The sequence below is a fragment of the Pinus tabuliformis genome, chromosome 3_2, assembly GCF_031772625.1.
Source record: "Pinus tabuliformis cultivar Carrire ecotype Pingquan chromosome 3_2, CPIR1, whole genome shotgun sequence".
Taxonomy (NCBI): Eukaryota; Viridiplantae; Streptophyta; class Pinopsida; order Pinales; family Pinaceae; genus Pinus; species Pinus tabuliformis.
In genome coordinates, this window is record NC_142302.1 from 60,595,722 (window position 1) to 60,613,213 (window position 17,492).

The 17,492-nt window shown below is 38.2% G+C and overlaps 1 protein-coding gene across 1 annotated transcript in view; it reads right to left on the reverse strand.

The window, feature by feature from the left end:
• LOC149179837 (uncharacterized) overlaps nt 1-17,492 on the reverse strand; it is a 233,959-nt gene that overhangs the window by 160,655 nt on the left and 55,812 nt on the right. Inside the window, exon 3 of the mRNA XM_089415813.1 lies at nt 1,170-1,589. Within this exon, the coding sequence (XP_089271939.1) occupies nt 1,170-1,589 (420 nt within the window). The remainder of the gene's footprint in view (nt 1-1,169; nt 1,590-17,492) is intronic.

Below are 17,492 nucleotides of genomic sequence, written 5' to 3' on the forward strand. Positions count from 1 at the left end.
ATTTCTTATTACCATTCATCTTTTAGAATCTAGATTCTATATCTAAAAATACAATTTCATATTATCATTCATCTTTCATATATAATATATAACTAACAAAAATCAGAATTTCATATTACCATTCATCCTTTAGAATCTAGATTCTATATCTAAAAATACATAATCATCATCATGAATTCAACTGTATATATAACTAACAAAATCAGAATTTCATATTCCCATTCATCTTTTAGCATCTAGATTCTATATCTAAAAATAGATAATCATCATCATGAATTCAATTGTCAACATAAACAAATCATCATCGTCAATTCTCTTCATTGTTCAAAAGTTTAAAACATCATCATAAATTACATTTGCATATCATCAACTATGTCTTCATCCATGTAATTAAGATCCATATCCTCTCTAGGAGTGGGAGCATTGCTGCCATGTCCACTTGAAGATCCAACTATTGGTGCCTCCTCATCAACTAAAGCCATATGAGACATGGCATTCCACATCATATCCAAGTCAGACAACTCCGGTTCCACATCCCATGGTTTGGTAGGCCCAAATTTGTATTTGTCACTCTTGTGTGACAGAAGGCGAAGGTTTGAATGAACATACACTAGCTTCTCAGCCTTCCTAGAGCCCAAAATGTTTCGCTTCACCGAATGGATGAAGCCATATGTACTGCAGTTCCTTTCACACACACATACACACACACAGATATGTGTGTGTGTGTGTGTGTCATTTCCTTGCCATTTCATATCCAATTTTTTGAAAATTTGCCATACCCGTTTCAAACCCTGTATCTGTATCTGTTCCCGTATCCGTTTCAGTGCAACTTAGGCTATATTTCATAGTAATGCTAAGTTAGAGAATTGACAAGGGTTAATTTCTCCTTCACTTTTCAAAAATTTGGCAGTAAAATCAGAAGCATTCAGCTTCCACATGCTTTAATCCGTATCACAAATTTTTCATAGGCATGCTTCCACAAAAAAAATATTACAGAAATTGTGCACCCTTGTTGGACAAGAAAACAATATATTTGAAGTTTTTCCTGGAAATGTGTTTCTTATATTAACATCAAAAATACATAATACAGAACTGCTCACATCATTTAAAGGACAGCAAAAAGAGGCATATATTTGCATTAATTTAGTCTGCAACAAACTCCTACTAACCTTGACTGAAGATCCTTCAATATCGCTAGCTTGCTTCATTACTGATGCTTTATTAACGCCCTCCACAAAAGTCAGCTTTAAATGAGCATCTTTCTGCTGCTGATTGTAACCATTAGGGAATGCACCAGATTGACATCCAGAACTGCTACCACATGAATCATCCTTTGTAATATCCAAATCACCAACAATGGAGGACCCATTTTCTCCACCAAGCACTTTTTCCAGAGGATTATCTGATGCAGCACAAATATGTTCAAGTATCCAATCAAGAGCCTGTGGAACAGGTACTGGAACAGCAGGCATATCGGGATCTGAGTTTGCGAAAAAAGGAGCTACTTGGCTAAGAGACCTGTCTTCTGTGCCTCTTTCCCTAACATGAAAAAGTAATCCAAGATGCTCAAAACTCTCTGAGCTTAAAACCTATACAACAAAATCCTTTTAATTAGAATTGAACAAGGCAAAATTCGCAACAGGGTTCTGCATAAAACTGTTGACATGTAGAAATGTTTAAATCATTATCCTATGCCTTATTGTTGGAAATGAAAACATCATCGGAAGTTTCTTTCAAGAGAACAAATCAGAAATCCTACCAGTATGTCCCATAGTTAAAAATGCATGCAATAACCAATCATCCAACAATACAAGATCGTAGTGCAACTCAACATTCAGAAACAATTTGAAGTATGAGAAGTTGATTTCTCTTCAAAAATCTCAAATTAGGCTCATTATATTCACAAATAAAGGATGCTATGTTATAATTAAGGGATACCATATGTACAACCATAAGCAAGTTTAGTAGGAATGTGAATATTCAGATAGCAATTGCAAGTTAAAATAATTTTCCCTTGAGAAAACTAGTATGCCATATTTATATATTAATCGATGCGTAAACATGCAAAAGAAATGACCTAAAAGCATCATAAAGTGGAACAAAGCAGAAAGAAAATACTTGAGAGTTTGCATTTTATGTGGAAGCTCGTGATCTGTCAAATTGATTTCTTGTTTCTCGTACAAATGTTTTCTACAGAGATATAGAAATATTAGTGAAGTCCATTGTCTTTTATACTATTTGCAATTGTCCATTCACATTAACCTATTACAGTTATTTGTATCCTCCCAACCAGGGTTAAAATCCCACTAATAACATGTTTAATCTTCATGGGACAATTGTTAATTGAGGCTCTTCACCAGCCATGAGGAAAATCTCACTCTTGCTTACAGGCTGGAGGGTGGAGTGAGGTGTTGCATGTGAAATAAAATAAAATTCAAAAAACATAGGAAGGCCAACTTACCAAGTACCTTGATTTATTTTCAATCTTGATTTATGAAAATATTCTTTCCTGTCTTGATTTCCGTTGAGTTGAGTTTTCATAGTAATTTCAATCTTCATATATATTCTTATTATTATTATGGCATATGCTAGGGGTACTTGTGGGAGTACTTCAGAAGCTATACTCTTGACCTCCAAAGGCTAGATTAAGATAACCAAGTATTTAACCAAACCTGCTCTGCTTCTAGTTATGAGCCTAATTTCAGTATGGTAGTACATACAATTCCCACAAGACATTCTTAGACAGTTCAATAAGACAACACACAACACTACCATCACATGGAACCCCTTCTTCCTCTAACTGGCTCTTATAAATAAGACCCAACGTAATCACCAGTCAACAAACCTGGCACAACCCTTAAAACTAATGCCCATAAATCACTCGACGAATGACTTAACTGTTTAACCATTTATCCCTTAGACGACTAAAGATCATATTTATATCAATACCTCAAAAGACTAAATCAAACTTAATCACTTAGGAAAAAGGGGCATCTAACAAACGGGGCAAGCAGTTCAAATGTAGAAGCAGAGCATCCAAGAGCACCTTTGCAAAAAAGATTAAAGTCAGACGAAGGCATAAACAGGGACAAAGCAAAAACTATGGTGAAAAACCTGTATGTTCAGGTAGGAATTAAAGGGATTTGTTGTGAAAAATATGGTTACATGAAGAATGGCGGTAGGAAGAGATCGTGGGAGGAACAACACAAACATTTATAGTCTAAAAACAAATAGGCTAGTGTTGCAGATATCAAGAAGAATTCTATGCTTTTTTACCTTCCAAGATGGGAGGTAAGTCAGAGAATTGGTTTTCAATTTTTTAGCATATAAGCATATAAGTAATAGGAGTGACTGGTTTGTTGAGTTCATGGAGGGAAAAACCAAGTCATAAATCATGATTATGGCTGGAAGTAGAGAGTACATTGTATAAGGCTGAGAAAATATGCTTAATCAAGATGAGAGGAAAGAGAATTATGTTAAAGGATGTATTATACATTTTTCATTTTTGGTTTGAAAAAAAAATGCTGCAATAAGTGAAATGGCTAATATTTGGACATGATTTTCAGGGATAAAAGATCTACTGTGATAAAGAAAAGGAGTAACAAGAAGATTACATGAAGCGTGCAGGAAAAAGGTCTCCATAGACTTGATGATGAAGTGGCAGAATCAAAAGTATGAGAATTAAATTTTCAGTGTCTTTGTTTACTAACAAAGGGCAGACACTGATTGGAATGCCAGAGGTTCATGAGAAGGAAGAAATCTATGGAGCATGTTTGTCAAGCAAATACCACACATTGCCCTTTGAAGAGGAGAAAACTTCGAGAGCCAAGGGAGTTTTGCACATGGTCTATGATGACAGTTTTAATCTAAAGTGCAACGTATTTTTTGCTGCTTCTTGATGACTTTTCCAGTAATGTGAGGGTCTTTTTTTCTTAAGCCGAAGTCAGATGCATTTGTTGAGTTTAAAAAATTTAAAGCAACTGTAGAAAAATAACCCAGTAAGAATATTAGAATTCTTGACACTAACGATGTAGGTGAATTATGCTCTACTCGATCTATGATTTTTTGTAATAAACAAGGCATCCATAGGAAATTATCTTCACCATAAACGCAACGACAGAATGAGGCTGTAGAGAGTCAAAACCAAACAGTGGTGGAAATAACTTGTAAAGGGTAGTGCCAAATAAATATTGCATGGACAGAGTTTATACATATGTATATTTAGTGAATGTTGCCCCACAAAAGCAGTGCAAGAGGTAACCCCAAAAGTTGCTGATCAATAAGAAAGATAAAGGTTAGTTACCTTAAAAAATTTGGACCTATTGCATTTTCTAGTATTGGAAGAGAAAAGAGCAAATATGGTTGCCAAGTGTAGAAAACTGATGTTTGTTGGTTATAACTTATAGTAACCAACATAAGGCTTACCAATTGTCAGATGCAGCTATTAATGACAACCATCAGTTGTGGCATCATTGTGGATGTATGTGAAGGGATTTTTCAGTCTAAGTCAGACCTGATATCTGCTGATGGTGGTTTGTTTTGAAGCTGGAAATTCAGTCAAGTTGTGAGGTAAGAAGTTGAAGTTGAAGAAGAGTCATTAAGAGTTACTGTGCATGAAGAGTACTGAGATGACAAGGTTGAAAATGTTACAATAAGACAAAAGGAAGCACAGATTTTGGAGGACTGAGCTCATAACATAAGGCATGAGTGGTATTACAGCACTCTGAATGACATGTTGTCGGAACCTGGAAGAGCTTCTGCAATCAGGAGATGAATGGCCCAGTGAAAGACCAAAAAGGGGAGGTAGCCAGCAATTTTATTCTGCCTTGTTTCATGTTATAGTAAACTCCTTGGACCATTGTATTGACAAAAAGGATGAGGGGAAGAACGCCCTCATGAAGGGTGAAAGCAAAGATGCTTCCTTTGCTGAGAGAAGAATGGCCAAGTGGAAGACCAAAACATGAGATAATTAGCAAGTTTGTTGTAATTTATTTATTTTTTGCAGGAAATCCTTCAAAGCATCATGATTAGCTGTGGAAGGAAGCCTTCAGGAAGGGTGAAAGACAAATTGCTTCGACAATGAAGCAAATAAATATCCTGAACTACAAGGGAATTCAGATTTGGCTAGTGGAGTAGTACAATGAATATAAATAGTGGTAAAATCTAACTACAAGAGGCATAATAGACAGATAGGACTCTTCACAAGTCATTGCAATCTCGAAAGGCTTAGTGTTTCAGCATAAGTTTGTTAGGCTACGAAGATGTAGAAAAGGTTTGTTTATTGAAGGAGAAACCCGATTTTACATCAATTATAGATGCATTGAACTTCTCAGCAATCACTGACTCCAATCCAGCTAGTGAATCAATGGCTGATCAAATGCTCAATGACACGGTATCAACCATGACACATTCAGGTCTTGCACTCAGGGTGAGTGCATGGTGCGTTCATAAAACAATGTGATATGGAGTTGTAATGTCACTCTATGTTGATTGGTTGTGCTACCCAAAGGCATGCTGCAATCATCCCCTATAACTTCTTTGGTCCATTAAGAGATTGTATTAAGCTAGCACACATCCATCTTAACCCCAAATCTATCAAGCAATGAAAGAGGCCAAAAAACACTATGTAGCAAAAGTCAAAATGCCTAAAGGAATTAGGAATAAGATGGATTTATGCTGACTTACAAGGGCTAGCTCAAGTGGTCTGCTTGCCATGCTAACACTATATTGGCCAAGGAGGGTCACCAGGTCAAATCTACCTAGGTCCCTCAAGGATGCCACATGGACCACTTAGAGAGGGAGTCCTTGCCCAGCTGAACAAAGTGCTCACATGTTTGCATGACTACCCCCCCATAATCCACACATGGGGCTTTGTTGATGCAGCTAAGGACTCCTAGTAGGTTGTTAAACAATGTCCCAGGTTGTTGTGGCAGGTATGGATGACATGGAAGTTGACCACCTTCATTTCACTGAGGAGTGCCCTATGCGAGGGGCCACATGTCCAACATAGTATTGGATTCTCTAAATGATGTACCCCACATGTGAGGATGATGTCACACTTCTAGAGGTGTTTGTTTCTTGTTGTATCCACTTCCTCACTGTTAGGAGTTGATTGGAGGGGCAGTCTGCCTTAGGCCCTTTTGACCAAGTATTCACATATTTTGAGGGTCTTTGACCACTTTCATGGAGGGTGCACTTGATCTAGTTGCCCTAGACGCAGACATGTGAGAATTCTTGTATTGGAAATGGTGTAAGGTCATTTGTGCCCGCATATTGTACTTTTCATGTTCCTGAAATCGACATCAAGATAAAATTGGCAAGGGTCTAGAAAATGAAAAAATCATAAAAATCGAAAAGATATCGGTAAAAATCAGCAAAATTTAAAAATACAAAAATATTCATTTTTCCCCTTTTATAGCATCTATAGAATCCACAACATTAAATAAATGTGTTGGCACATAAACATGAAAAGAAAACAAATATATAAGATGTATAAGATGTCTAGTGCTACATTAGACATTAATAGTGAATCATGTCTTAAATCCTGAGACCTGAGTCAACCTCACAATATTAACATAAAAAATAATGTGTATCATGAGTCATCTACAAAGAAACTAGATACAATAAACTAGTGATTTCCTCTGCAAGTGGCTTTTCAACCATGGTTTTTAAAACAAGTTGGTCTTACTCGAACTCGGCCTGGTCGACCAGTTGAAACCCCCCACTGGTCCTACTCAGCCCTTGATTTGGTTCGGGGACCAGTCCGTTACCGAACCGGCCAAGTGCAGTTCGATAATGAACTGGTCGGACCAACCGAGCCTGATATGAACTGGTCCAACTTGGCGGTGGGCAAAAAAAAAGCGAGTTGCGAACTTCAGATTTTAATTTTTTTTATAAATCCTAGCCTTTCTTAACCCTCTCCCAAGCCTATAAAAGTAACCCAACTCCATCATATTTCCTCACAACTATCTGATTGCATTTGTGTGAGCACTTGTGAGGAGTTTGTGAGCAATTGGAGTTGGTTTTTGGAGCAACATTGAGGACGTTATTGGGCTATCTTTGGAGCAGCATTAAGGAGTTTGTTTCTGGAGCAGCATTGAGGAGTTGGTTTTTGGAGCAGCATTTTCCATTGAGGAGTTGGTTTTTGGAGCAGCATTTTCCATTGAGGAGTTGGTTTTTGGAGCAGCATTAAGGAGGCTACATATATGTATTTTTTACTTCTCCAATCTGCCCTTGTTTTTCTTTTCTTTTCCAAATACGTAAATTGAAATGAGTAAATTTTCTAGAAAAAATAAGAGTTGTTTTCTTTTATTTTCATTTTCAAACGTTTTCCCTTTCATTTCCAATTCCAATTATCAGAAAATGGCTCCTAGAACGAAAGACATTGCTTGGGAACATGCTAAGATGATCGACAATCAAATGTATTGCAAATTTTGTCATAAAAAATTAAGGTAGGCAGAGGGGGCATTCACAGGATGAAACAACACTTGGCCGGTATTATAGGCCAAATTGTCCCATGGGAAACACCATCAAAGCAAAGTGGGGAAATTAGAAAGGAGTTGCTAGAAAAATTGAGAAGTTTGAGGAAGACAAAGCTAGGAAAAAAGCAATAGAGGTTGAAATAGGGAGGAAGAGGAGTCTAAAAAATGATGGCAGCCAACCCCAATTTTGGTGATAAGGGCACTTCATCTATCCCTTGTACCGATGCATCCAACCCCTTTCACTTTGTTCCTCCCTCTCTGGAGTCTATTCAAGATAAGGGTAAGGTTAAAAAGAAGGGTGGTATCAAATGTTATTTCTCACCCTCCTCTCCCTCTGATAGTGCACATGGTCCTCAAGCTCATCGAAGTCAAACCCAGCCTACTTTAGATGACCATTGGAAAAAGGAATTGAGAGAAGCTACCTGTGAAAACATAGCAAGATGGTGGTATGATGCTGACATCCCCTTCAATGTTGCATGTTCACTATATTATGAACCTATGTTTGATGCCATCATTGTTGTTGGTAAGGGCTTCAAAGGCCCTAGTAAGCATGAATTAAGCGGATCTCTTCTGCATAAGGAGGTTATGTGTCCATTAATGAATATTTGAAAGATTTCAAAAGCTCATGGGTGAAAACAGATGGATGGACTAATCAAAGGAACCGTACCATCATAAATTTTCTTATCTTTTGCCTACTGGGAACCATGTTTCTAAAATCAATTGATGCATCTGATAAGGTTAAAGATGCACACTTGTTGTTTTGGCTTTTGGATGAGGTTGTTGAACAGGGGAGTGGCTAATGCTGTTCAAATCATCACAGAGAATGCTTCTATCTATGTTCTTGCTGGTAAAATGTTGGAAAAACACAAAACCATCTTGTGGACCCCATGTGTTGCACATTGCATAGACCTCATGATTGAGGATATTGGTAAAATTGATTCGATAAAGAACACTGTAGAGCATGCCAAAAGAATAACAAAGTATATCTACAATCACTCATGGGTTTTGAACCTAATGAGAAAAAACATAGGGGGTAAGGATCTTGTTAGGTTTGCCATCACTAGATTTGCAACTCACTTTTTGACATTGCAATCTATGCTTTCCCAACATAAAAACTTGCAAAAGATGTTTTCCAGTGATGAATGGAATGGATGTCAATTGACCCACAAACAGGATGGCAAAGACGTAAGAAAGAAAGTAAATGCTGACACATTTTGGAAAAGAGCAACAGAGCTTGTGAAAATTGTTGAGAAACTAGTTAAGGTGTTGCGGTTGGTGGATGGTAAAACATTGGCTATGGGTTTCATTTATGAGGCTATGGATTAGACAAAGGAGCAAATAAGGGCAGCATATAAGGATAGAGTGGCTAAGTATGGGCCTATTTGGGAGATCAATGATCAAAGATGGAACAATCAACTCCATCGCCCTATAAATGCAACTTGGTATTTCCTGAACCCAAGGTATCTTTATAAAGCTCAACTGGGAGAAGATTTGACTGGAAAGTGAAAGATGGATTGTATAAGTGACTTGAGCGCATGGACCCTAATGAGAGTGAGCAACTAGAGATACACCAACAGATCACTTGTCTCAGTAGAGCCATAGGTACCTTTGGCAAAAATGATTGCAAGGCAAGTAGATGAGCTAGGTAAACAATTGATCCAGATTTAAATAGGAACGCAACAAATTACAGAGATAACCATAAATACAGAGATGCGGCAGAAATAATACTTTATTTCATTAATGTAAAACACTGAAATATGCTTACAAACAGAAATCGAAATAAACTAGCTCGGGCGATGGTAGCTTATCTCTAAGGAGAGATGTGGCGGCTACATGCCTCTCAACTGTGTTACAATGAGGCTCGAAGGCCTATTTATTGTTGAGAAACAATGGAAAACCCTAAACATCCAAAAACCTAACCCTAGGAGATGAAGCACCAAACTATGGGCCCCGTTTAGGTAAATTGGTACATCAACTTCCCAGGGTCATAACTTTGGCATACCATCTTCGTTTGATGCGTACAATACCTCATTAAAAAGATCTATCCAAGGACTACAACTTTTGAGTGAGCAACATCGATCCATGGACCCATGTTGCTCCCAGTTTTCCCAAAAAATGTCGTTTAGGGCCTCAAAACGGCTCCGGAAGTTCAGGACCCGAATAACTGCCAAAAATAGTAAATTGTGCTATAATTAAGGAAAATGAAAAACTGAAAGAGACAATTGTGGGGGTCTAAGTGGGATAGGTGGGTGACCACCAACATCCACCTGGATCATTCCTCCCCCCTTAAGGAAGCAATGGTCCCCATTGCGTTGAGTTCCTCCATGAGATGAGGAAACTTCTACTGAGCTTGGTCGTTGGTGAGTTGTTCTGCAACCTCTGATGTGTCCAGTAATGGTGGGAAGCATGGTCGAGGGCAGTCCACATTGAACACTCGGTGCAAGCGAAGGAATGGGGGAATGTTATGCTCCAAAGCATTGTTTCCCACAGCCTTGGTAATGGTGTAAGGACCATATCGGAGTGGTCTAAGCTTCTAATGGGCTCTTGTAAGGCGTTCTTTCTGCAGATGCAACCAAACTTTGTCGCCCACTTGAAACTTGTGTGGTACCTAATGCTGATCATGTCGCTGCTTGTACTTGGCATTTTCCAAAATGGAGCGGCGATATATCGACCCATTGGGTAAAGGTGCTCTAGGAGTCAGATCGAATGAATGCTTGACCTGATAATGCAAAGGTACCCCTGTGGATGAGGACAAGATGTTCCTGTATTCTTTCATGACCATATCCATCTGCTGCTGCTGCTATGTGGAGGAACCCTTCGCAGGAGTCATGGATGCGACGACAATCTTCCCGTTATTTTGGGAGCGAACCAAATAGAAAATGACTTTCCTAGTCTGGGAGATAATCTTGCTACATTTCTTAGCAGAGATCAAAGAGGCGGCGGTAAGTGGGGCTACCTCCGGTATCCTGTATAATGAATTACCGAAAGAAATAATAACAACGCGAGGCCTTGACTCATACACAACATGTCACTTCCACAAGTATGGTTGGCCTAATAATACATCACAAACATCAAGAGGTGCAACATCACACAATACCTCATCTGTGAAGGGCTTGATGCTGTAGGGAAGGCAGCACTACTGGCGGACTCGAAGATCTCGCCCTTGATGAAGCCACCCGATGTTGTACGACTACGGGTGTGGTGTGGTCGGTAGGCCCAGCCACTTCACGAACTCTGCTGAAATGAGGTTCTTTTGGCTCCCACTATCAACAATGAATTGCAACGGCGAACCCTTCACCCACATCTGTGAGTGGAAAAGACACCCCCCCTCCTCTGGATCTTCGGACTCATTCTTTCGAATCTTGGCAGTGGCAACAGTGGCGCTAGGCTCCGCATCAATGATCTGCTTCCCTTTGTCATTCCTCTTGTCGGGCTCTGACTGAGAGTCAGAACATGCATCTGATTCTGAAGCCTTCAACTCGGCCACCAGCAACTGCTTGGTCCGACACTCACTTGTGCTATGAGTGGGGCTCTTATGGAACTCACGCCACTTTCCCGTGTCCTTCTTTGACTTCGTGGTGTTGTTCTTTTCTTGCAGCTTCGACGGGTTGTCTTGGGTCACCCCACCTTGGCTTTGTCCTTTGTTTTTCGAATTCGCAAATCCAAAGTCTCGCTTCTTTTGTTTAAACTTTTTCTCGATCTTGACAACATATCGGTATGTCGTGCCAAGCGAGGAGATGTCCAAGAACTCCATCTCATCCTAGATGTACCTGTGTAGGTAGCCACAGTATTTGAGTACCAAATGCAGCTCAGAATCCTTGATACCCAACTTTGTGCGAAGGGTATGAAAAATATTTGTGAACTCCGGCACATCTTGGTCCCTTCCCTGCCACAGCATGGTCCACTTTATGTATTTATCCTCATAGCTTTTGACAGGGTAGTACTGCTCCTTAATGGCATCCTGGAACGAATTCCAAGTGGGTGCGGCTGAAAACAGTGAGTTCATACTTTCATCCTTCTACTCGCAGTAGGTTTCCCACCAATCCTTGACGTGGGGGGCTGCTTTGAGAAGAGCGAAAGTAATCTTTTCCCGACTGGAAAAATAATGGATGGAAAAATATCCTTCTAGCAGATTTAACCATTTATCTACGGCATCTACATCTATCTGACCCTCAAATATGGGGATTTGAAAGTTAACTTGTACCTTAAAGGGTGTGGCGTTTCCAGAGTAGCTGTTGGAAGCAGATGCGTCGCCCCTGGGTAACCGCTGAAGGATCTAAACAAAGTTTTCCATCATTGCGTTCCTTTGTCGCTCGAGGACTTCTTCGAGCAAGATTTTGATAGGATCTCCTGCCCCCTCGTCTTTATTTTCATCTACCATGGGAGGTCGTTAGGATTTAACTTGTACCTTAAAGGGTGTGGCATTTCCAAAGTAGCTGTTAGAAGCAAATGTGTCGCCCCTGGGCAGCCACTGTAGGATCTCGACAAAGTTTTTCATCATCGTGTTCCTTTGTCGCTCGAGGGCTTCTTCGAGCAAGATTTTGATAGGATCTCCTGCCCCCTCGTCTTTCTTTCCATCCGCAATGGGAGGCCATCGGGATTTGCAAGGCTGGTCTTGCAAAGGCTTGACCATTTCAAACCCTAACTCCTTATATCCCGACCTCGTTGGGAACATGCAAAGAAAAACAGAGAAAGAGCAGACGCTCTGATACCACTGATCCGGATTTAAACCGGTACGCAACAAATTACAGAGATAACTATAAATACAAAGATGCAGCAGAAATAATACTTCATTTCATTAATGTAAAATACTGAAATATGCTTACAAACAGAAATCGAAATAAACTAGCTCGGGCGATGGTAGCTTATCTCTGAGGAGAGATGTGGCAGTTACATGCCTCTCAACTGTGTTACAATGAGGCTTGAAGGCTTATTTATTGTTGAGAAACAATGGAAAACCCTAAATATCCAAAAACCTAACCCTAGGAGATGAAGCGCCAAACTATGGGCCCCGTTTGGGTAAATTGGTACATCAACTTCCCGGAGTCGTAACTTTGGCATACGATCTTCGTTTGACGCGCACAATACCTCGTTGGAAAGATCTATCTGAGGACTACAACTTTTGAGTGAGCAACATGAATCCATGGACCCATGTTGCTCCCAGTTTTCCCAAAAAACATCATTTAGGGACTCAAAACGGCTCTGTAAGTTCAGGGACTAAAAAACCACCAAAAATAGTAACATGTGCTACAATTAGGGGAACTGAAAAACTGAAAGAGACAGTTGTGGGGGTCCAAGTGGGATAGGTGGGTGGCCACAGCATCCACCTGGATCAACAATTTCAATTTTCAAATTCTTATTTCATTAAATTGTTTATAATTTGAAAATTGGATATAATTTGTTGAACTAACTGATTACACAACTATGTTTTTTGCAACACACTGGTCGAAGGCATTTGGTAGCCAGTGTCCTCAATTGCAAAAGTTTGCAATCTGAATTTTGAGTCAAACTTCAATGCTTCTGGGTGTGAGCGCAATTGGTTTGTCTTTGAGAGGATTCACACGAAGAAGAGAAACTGTTTAGAACAAAAATGGTTAAATGATCCAGTCTTCATCCAATATAACCTTAGGCTAAGACACAACCAATAGCTAAACAATAGCCCTAATGTATATTCATTGTGTTGGAAGATATTGATCCAACCTCAGATTGGTTAATGCATACTCAACCAGTAGAGTTTGACCATAACGAGGATATCGATCTTGATGTCAATATGGAGTTGGATACATTAGGGATTGTTCATTTAGATGCACATCCACTAGTACCAACCCCAAGCCCTCCAGCTACAGGCACTTCCTCTACTCCATTGTGATGCAAGCGCATAGCTTGTCTATCTCAACAGGCAGCTAGTGCTAGTGCTACTACTTCTATAGTTGCAGTTGGAGATCTTAATGAAGAGAAGGAGCCATGGGTTTCCCTGTCTAACTCTAATTCAGTGTCCAAGCCAGATGATGTTGCGATGTCTAGCAGTAGTGATCACTAGATAGTATTCTGTATTAGTGACTTGCAGTCCTGCATATGTATTTTTTGTTGTAGAGGCCATTTAAAGCCTCCTTGGTTATGTGTTTTTGTTTTGATCTCCATATATTACATGTATCATTGTATTGGAAAGTGCACTGGGTGCCATTTTGATATAATAGATATATTCATGAGCATACTTTGATCATATGTTGTCTTCTCTCTATTACTCTAATGCTTTGATTTGGAAACATGAATGAAAATCATAAAAAAAAAATATATATATATATATATATGTTTTAACTTTTTTCATTAAAAATTAAATACTTAATGTACTTTTTACAAAGACAGAGTCATTGGAATCAACTAGTCTAAGTTGATTCTAAGTTAGAGTTGACCCTCGGCCGAACCCAAGTCCGAGTCCGAGTTTTATGACATTGTTTTCCTCTACAAGAAGAGAGCCCTGGGGATGGCATTGGGATCTGATGACCTCCTTTGCTCTCCAAACGCTTCTCATTGTTTGCAAAATGCCATAAACAAGTCAAAAAAATCACTTAAATCCAATGTTATCAAAGCCATACCATTCAACGAATCAATAGAGCCCAAAAATTTGAATCATACTAGAACCTTAAAAAAAGCAGACCAAAAAATCAATCAACCAAAAAAATACATAAATAAACAAATTTTGAAAAAAAATAATATATTTATTCAAGTGCATCCATATGACTCCAAACCATAGATAAATATGCAAAGTTTCTCCTATATGTAGCAAGGGTGCATATAATCAAATAGCACTGAGTGCAATCCATCTCTAAACCAAAAAGACATCAACAAAGGGTCTTTTACAACAAATACCTACATATCATCAAAATCATTGCCTATATTGGGATCCCAGCACCAATATCACCTTCTGAGCATTAAATAAGATATAAAAAAAGCTTAACATGTCAAATCGAGATTTTGTTTGAGTGCTAGGTACATTTTTACTAGGGTCATGAAGAGGAGGACAACAATCAATGCCACCAACATTGAGGTACATAGAGAGCTTGGTGCTCTTGATTAAATGCTAATACCATGCCCTCATACATGATAGACTCCAACTAAAACGTTACAACCTACCCAATCCTAAAATCTTGAAAATTGTCAAGCCTACTAGATTTTAAGTGGGATATAAAATTCTACTTACTCCATATGAAATCCAATGGGGTTGGAACCACTCACAAACATCCTAAAACAATAATGGTAAAAGCATGGAAATGAAAGATAGAGGAGAATGCCAATGACATTCTCCTTTATCTTTTATTTTCATCCTTTTAATTTAAAAATTTAACATTACCATTAATTACATAGCTATTGTATGGCCATGTGGTTGAACAATATGCTGCCCTGCTCAAAAATTATTGCTTTTTAAAAAGGAATTACATTCCAAGGGTTTAGTTCAAATTGGTTCTTATAACATTGCTTAAATCACCCCCGATACACGACCCTACAATTTTTTCCACCAACTCCCGATTTTTCTACACTTTACAATAAAAGCGTAATTTTTCACCTCTGAAAAAAACATCAATTTTTTTAGAGTAAAAAAAATCAACCAAGCCAACAAATCACAATTTCCAATTTTTTTCGCAATAAAATCGCAATGTTTGCAAAACTCTTATTTTTCTTATTATTTTGACTTGGGCCATTTGTATTTCCCATAGTTTGAGCAAAGCACATTGTATTACACTTGTATGGAAGAAGACATTTCCTCTATATAAGAAGAAGTCCTCACTCATTTTTATTTGTTGGAAATCAATGAGAAAACTAGCTCGAAGAGCTATTGAGCATCTGTAAAAAATTAATGCTCTTAGGGACATTTTTCGAGGGATTAACTAGGATATTTTATATGTTTCTTGAGGACAAATGCTACACTTAGGCCAAAGAAGGGCACCATGCTCCACTTGGAAGGAAGTTACAATTATATATATCTCTTACCCTTATCCTTTGCCCATTAAAGGTTTTCACCCTTGCCATTGAGGTACGACATCTCAAAGCTCACACCTTTTTCCTTGACCATCCTTTAAGATCATCTAGATATGTTTGGAAAGGATTCTTCATGGACCAATTCCCTATCCATCCTTGTATAAGGCCTAGTCAAGATAGCACTTGAGGGGCATTCCTCTTAGTACCATCAACACTATCTCACCTTAAAGCCCTCTATCTCACTTATATCTTTGCTTAGAGACTCCATAGCCCCTAAGGCATTGGTCTCTCGCTTTTCTCCAACCAAAAAACCAAAAATTTTACTTCATTGTTTTCCTTTATTGTTATGTTTTCACGATCTAGGGTTTAAGTTCTAGATCTTCAACTATGTTGCATTAGTTTTCCAAATGAGGGAATGGCAAGGATAGGGAAACATGTCCTTGAGACGACTAGAGTGCACCCTGAAATTTTTCACGAGACAAAAATATGGGGATGGCAATAATGTATGTGTGTGTATGTGTGTGTGTGTAAAGAATATTAAAAATTCATTGTTGCCATAAACATTTGTAGTTTATCCAAGCTTCTTAGCATAACAAGCTATACTATATTGTATTATGCACAACCCTTACACTTACCAATTCTAAAAAAGCTCGAACAATTTAAAAAATGACTAAGTGGCATTCCATTATTGGGCACTAGACATGAGTGAAATGCAGTTTAGCTAGAAGAAACTCAAAATGCAACTATTTTCAATTTTCCACAAGGTATGGGAAGAGCCTATGAGGCAAATAATCGTCTCTATAGCAGTTTGTATTCCACATATTTCTTGTTAATGATGATTATGTTAAAAAATAAAAGGTATTCCCTTCTCAATACATCTTGCACACTTTTTATACTTGTGTTGAAAACCACTATAAAACACTTTCATTCTGTAAAGAGGTTATCTTCATATTTCAAATTAAAAAGGTGATTGAACAGGAATTTAACAAAATATTTGGTAACCAATCCAAGTCACTATTAACTTATTGTTTTCAAAATGCTTGAGGTTGGGAAGGTGGAAGCATTGGACTTGAATAACTCCAAGAACCCCATGTACAATATGTATAACCTGAGATGACTTGCAAAATGAAAACAAAAATAGCAATAACCACGAAGATCATCCCTTTGAAATGTTATATTTCTTGTTTTCCTAACATGGAGGCCTTGCATGTCTTTTGGATTAATCACATTGTTAAGATTTGGTCTAAGTCTTTCAGATTAATCACATTGTTAGGATTTGGTCTATAAGTCTTTCAGATTAATCACATTGTTATGATTTGGTCTATAAGTCTTTCAAATTAAACACATTGTTAGGATTTGGTCTACAAGTCTTTAGGATTAATCCCATTATTAAGACTAATCCTAACAATGTGATTAATCCAAAAGACTTATATCTATATAATGTTGTTGTTGAAAATACAATATCTAAATCACCAGAAATCCAAATGAAACCCATCACAAAAAACCCATGTTTTGCGCTACAACTTGTACAATGGGTTTGGATTCAATGCAATACAAAAATATGGTAGGAAAAATGATCACAATGTCCATCATTGTCCAAATTGAAGATATATGATTGCAATATCCCTGAAATTTGGCTCAAACATCCTTGAAATTTGTCAGAACCTGGAATCTAAATTGAACATTTGGGAATGGTCAGCAAGTCCCCAGCAATTTGGGGACATTTTCTAAGGATCAACAAAATGTGGAATTTTGAGGGTGGGGGTGGCGTGGCAGGTCCCCATGCAAAATAGAACTTAAACTAAATGGAATAGATCCATCTGTTTGTTACTTCATTTCATCTTTTGTCGCCTTTTTAGCAATTTTGTCATGTTATTAGAGGTTATCACTTTGCTAAGTTTTCCTTGGATACATCTAAGCTCAATTCCCTTACCTTTTGAGGAAAATATTATGAAAAAGATCTTGAAAATTAAGAGCCATTGTTCCCAATGATTGTAACCATTGGACCCCTAATTGTTAAATTATGGTATGTTC